The sequence below is a fragment of the Belonocnema kinseyi genome, chromosome 9, assembly GCF_010883055.1.
Source record: "Belonocnema kinseyi isolate 2016_QV_RU_SX_M_011 chromosome 9, B_treatae_v1, whole genome shotgun sequence".
Lineage (NCBI taxonomy): Eukaryota > Metazoa > Arthropoda > Insecta > Hymenoptera > Cynipidae > Belonocnema > Belonocnema kinseyi.
Window position 1 is genome coordinate 56,906,305 of NC_046665.1, and position 5,539 is coordinate 56,911,843.

The window sequence follows — 5,539 nt, forward strand, 5'->3', positions numbered from 1 at the left end:
AAAAATATTTTCTTTAGAATTTATACTATAAAAGATACTAAAATTGCCGATAGTTATACAGTTATTATATACAGTTGTTTTAAATCACCGAATTATAAAATATCTAAACTAGGAAATTCCAAATTAAAACAATTAAACAAATAATTTCTGAAGATAATATTATTTATTTATTGAAAATACAAGAGTCAGATGGGTTTGATAAAAATAATTTTTTTAATTTACAAAGTTTTTAAAATTATTATTTGAATTTAAAATAGCAATACTTGAAAAACGAGAAGAAAAAGAAATTTCAAGTTAAATAAGTACTGAATTGAATCCTGCGAAGTTTCATTGTAAAATGTTATTAAACTTATTGGTTGCGGCAATTTTCATTTTCGAATTCGGATATTTTATATTCCGGCAATTTTATATCGGGAATTTTATTATTTGGGAACTATCAAATTCGGTAATAAAGAAACTGTTCAAGAATGTTATTATTCAGGATTTTTATATTTAGGCAATTTTATTATATGGGAATTTTCCAATTCAGGAATTTAACAGTGTCGAGAATATTCGTTTTCGAGATTTTTTAGTCATTCCGGGGATTTTATTATTCGGGAATTTGCCACTTCGGTACTTTGCCAGTTCGTGAATTTGATTATTTGGGGATTTTCTAATTCGGTATTTAGATATTTCGTAAATTTTGTAATTTCAGAAGCTTATCTTTCGGAAATTTTTCAAAACGGGATATTCATATTGTGATAATTTTATTATGTTGAGACTTCTTTTTTCGAAATTTTATTTTTCGGCAATTTAACAGTATACGGAATTTTGTTTCCTCAGATTTTTTAGCTGACCGAAAGTTCATAAAAATTAACGAATTTACTTTAAAATTCACTAATTAAAATTTTAAAATTAAAAATTAAAAAAAAATAATTTTCATATAACAATAGTTGAAGAAAAAATTATTGCATTTTTGTTTCAAATGTACTTAGTATTCAAAACAATTATTATTTTTGTATTGTTGTTTTTAATTTTAGGTAATATTATAAAATGTCGGCAATTTTATAATTTCGAGAATTATCTATTTCGAATATTTTGATTTTCAGTAATTTTATAGTATTAGTAAATTTATTCTTCAGGATGTTTAGTCTTCCTTTTTTCACTATTTCATAAAATTAAAAATAAATTCCAAAAATAATTAAATAAATCAATTTTCTTTGATATTTGAATAAATTAACTTCCAAATCATAATTCTTTTAAAACTACATTAAGTTGAACCATTTGAAACCTATCTTTAATTCCTTTAAGAAATTTATGTTAATTCAATTTTTAAATTTAAATATAACATCAATTATAATTATAGTAGGCTGCAATTTGGAACGGCTATCGAAAATGACAGTAGAACAACGCATGGCGCAGCGATGTTGTTTGTGAAGTTGGAAATTTTTTTTTAGCAACATTTTATGAAAAAGCATTTGACATTACATTGCATTATATACATGAAAAATATCCAAAAGTTTTTAGGCATTATTTTCCTGGTAAATTTTCTGTTTCAAGACACATAGACCCAATGAAATGCTATTTACGAAGTTTCGAGGTCATCAGTGGAAGTTTCAACGTTTTCTGAAACGGTATGCCGATATTTCAAAACGGTCAAATTGACTTTATTTTAATTATATCTCAATTTTTTGATTTGGCAGTTTTTGAAAACCCGAAAATAATCGTTAAAAGTGACTCATAAATAAAGTGAGGTTGGGATTAATGTCATCTAATAACTTTTCTTAAATTTACATATTTACACGTTTTACCATAATTTGACGCGTTTTTACAAAGGAAAACATTTCTGTACTTACTTTTTTTGTTCTTTTGAGATTAGGAAACTTATTTATAACTCTTTTTCAAATTGGAAGAAATTTTAAAAAAACAGCCCGGGAAAAAGTCGGCAAGCGACCTCAAGTAATAAGGAATTCGTAGGCGTTTGCTTATATTAAAAAAAAATTTCAAGAACTTTAAGGTTTCTTATTGCTTATTTCTTCGCAATAACTAAAAAATATAAAAATTGTTAGCATATTAAATTAAAGTTCAAAAACATATACCCACAGATATCGTTTTCTTTTGCTTTTAGTTTTATTTCGATTTCAACTTGTTCTAAATGAATGGAAATTTAATATTACAAAACATATATTTTATTGTATGATACAAGAAAATTTATAGCATGTAGCGAATTTTATTTTTCTTCTCTAAGACTAAAAGAAAATAATCCAGCATAGAAGTCTAAATAACCAAATTTCTAATTTTAAAAAATTTTTATATTTGGAATTAAAATAGAAAGCAGATTTTTTCCAAGGTTTTGAGTTTTTTATACTTTCTGCAGCAGTTTTTTATATGGGAAATAAAAAAATTAATATCGTGGCTCGAATATTTTTCCTAGATGAGATAGGAAACGAACCAACTTATTTTGTTGGCAATTTTTAAACTAAATTTTTCAAACTGTAAATATAATTATTCTATTTTTAGTTACGAAATTATCTTTCATATTTGAAAATTTAAACACTTGACTGAAAATTAAGCAATTTTGGTTAAATTATTTTATCAATTTAAAAAATAAATTTCAATAATAATAAGATAAATTTTAATCTCATTTATTACAAATTTTATGATCTATATTTTTTATAATTCATTTATTATACATTTTGATAATTATTGTAAATTTTAAAAAAATTTATATCGTACATCAACTATTTTATTGAAATTTCATCTTTTGGTTGGTTGAATTTAACTATTTTTAATTGGAAATTAAAATATTTATTGGTAAAAATATCAACTCTGATATTTATCCTTCAGAATTCATCTGTTTTGGTTGAAAATTCAATTTATCGGTTGAAATTTTAGCTATTTTGTCAAAAATTAGCTTTCCTGAATTAAAAATTCATGATTTTAGTTAAAAATTCATCTCTTTATTTGATGATTCAACTATTTTTTTATTTAGAATCAATTTTTGTAACTGTAAATAGAACAATGTATATTACTTTTGGTTGAAAATTGATCTTTTTATGTTTAGAGTTCATGTCTTTTGTTAATAATTTGCTTTTTATTTATTTGAAAATGAATATTCTGCGATTAAAATTTATCTTTTTGGTTGAAAATTCAAATATCTTAATAAATTTTTTGTCTGTTTGATAGTTCATTATTTTAGTTCAAGATTTGTTTTCTTAGCTAAAAATTTAACTATTTATTTAGCGGAAAATTATTTTACCGTCAAAAATGCAACTGTTTGGTTAAAAATGAATATGGTTTAGTTGAGGATTCAACTATTTTATTGAAAATTCGTCTTTTTTGGTTGACTTATAAGCTACTTTGTTGAAACAAAATTTTTGCAAAGATGCATTATTTTAGTTAAAAATTCATCTCTTTTGTTAAGGGTTCAACTAATTTGGTGAATTTTTATTTACAAATTTTTTTTTACTTGAAACAGATTTGTTCCATTTTTGGTTTAAAAGTTATCTTCTTAAGTCGATAATTCACGGCTTCTGTTGAAATTTAGTCTTTTTGGTATAAAATCATTATTCTCGGTTGAAAATTTATCTTTTTGATTAAAAATTGAACTATTTTACTAAAGATTCACTTTGTTGCATTAAGGTTCATCTTTTTAGTTCAAAATTCATTTCTCTAGTTTAAAATTTAACTATTTGGTTGAACTCTTTTTTTTGTGCTTAAAATGACTTTTTTAACGTAAATAACTATTGCATTTTTGGTAAAAAGTTAATCTGTTTGGGTAGAGAAGTGAACTATTTAATTGAAAATTTATCGTTTTTGGTATAACACGCATATTTTTAATTAAAAAATGAAAATATTTTTTGTTTAAAATATCAATTATTACAATTATTGTTAAGAATTCCTCTTTTTTCTTAAATATTCGTCTTTTTTTATTTTGAGCTAACCTGTGAAATATTATGTTTTTGTTTAAAGTGCATTATTTAAGTTGAAAAATTATCTCTTAATTAAGGATTCAACTATTTTGCCAAATTTTCATTAAAAAAAATATTTTTTAAACTGAAATTAGTACTATTTTATTTTTGATTAAAAATTAATTTTTTTTAACCCGAGAATTCATGTTTTCTGCTCAAAAACTGTCTTTTTTGGCAGAAAATGAAGATTCTTAATTGAGAGTTGAACTATTTTACCAAAAATACACTTTTTTGCATAAGGGTTAATTTTTTTAGTTCAACATTCATTTCTTTAGGTGAAAATTTAACTATTTAGTTCGAAAGATTTTTTTTCAATAACTTTTTAAACCTGAATGCATATTTTATTTTTAGTTCAAAATTAATCTGTTTTGGTAGAGAATTTAACTATTTAATTGAAAATTCGTCGTTTTTGTTTAAACACAATTGTTTTTAATTAGAAAATTTCAACAGGTTTTGGTTGAAATATCAATAATTACATTTATTGTTAAGAATTCCTCTTTTTTGGATTTCATAAGGAATTCTAACATTTAAAGTGATCTAAAAGATTTCAATGAATTTTTAATGATTGACGAGTTTTCCTGGAATTTTAGGGGATCTCAATGGATATCAGGGATGCCGAAAGAATTTCAATTGTTTTCAAAGCTTTTAGGGTATTTAAATCTGGAGTTGAAAGTCGAAACTCTTCAATCTCATTTTGTACTTGCGTTTAGACTGTTAAACCTAGATTGGAGAGCTGAAAATTCCAAAATGTAAAGAAAAATAATACAAAATTTTATGTTTTGCAAATTATTATTAAAATTTCAATGATCTGAATGGACATTTACTAATTTTAATGCTTGCTTTTTTCAAATAACGAATAGCCTTCAAATTCGAAAAAAAATGTATGAAACCTTTTGAATTTAAACAACTCCACAAAGATACTTCAGATATTTTATTTTATTATTAATTTGAGAGTGGAAGCAGCTCAAAAGCTGATAATAACACAGCCACACAAAAAAAAATAATTGTGCGGATCTGGTAACAAGACACACGTATTCCTATGGATTTTGGGGCGCTGAATTCAAATTCGGTATCAAAAATCACCCATCACGTCATGGTTGAGCCATAACCTCAAAAAATGATGAAAAATCATGCACTGAGGCAAATAAATTTCAAAATAATGCCAGTGATGCCAATTTTCACTTCAAAAACATGTCGACAAGTGTGAAGGATCAACCCTTGTCTGATATCAACTTATTTAACATAACTTTACCCAACAGAACCGGACCTTACCTATCCTGAATTAACAGAAATTTATTGAACTACACGTAAAGCTCTGGAAGCATATTTTCCCAGTAGCAAATGTGTGCTACATCGAATGGGTCAATTCGAGTCTAACCTGGAAATAAATCTAACCTAGCCTAAGCTAACCTAATGAAACACAATTAAACTGATCGTGTTGTCCCGTTGTGTTTGCGGTACCGTTTGAATCAGCTTGGGCTTAACCTGCAAAGTGGTCAAACCTATCCTAACCTAAAAAAACCTGACCTAACCTAACCTAACTTAACTTCACGTAACACAATTAAACTCATTGTGTTGTCCCGTTGTGT

At 25.0% G+C, this 5,539-nt stretch overlaps 1 protein-coding gene across 1 annotated transcript in view; it reads left to right on the forward strand.

Annotated features, from left to right (window-relative positions):
* Nucleotides 1–1,397: 1,397 nt before the first annotated feature.
* The window catches only part of LOC117180804 (peroxisomal N(1)-acetyl-spermine/spermidine oxidase-like), a 22,150-nt gene continuing 18,008 nt past the window's right edge, over nucleotides 1,398–5,539 (forward strand). The window contains exon 1 of the mRNA XM_033373314.1: nucleotides 1,398–1,613. Coding sequence (XP_033229205.1) covers nucleotides 1,558–1,613 — 56 coding nt within the window. The 5' untranslated portion in view covers nucleotides 1,398–1,557. The remainder of the gene's footprint in view (nucleotides 1,614–5,539) is intronic.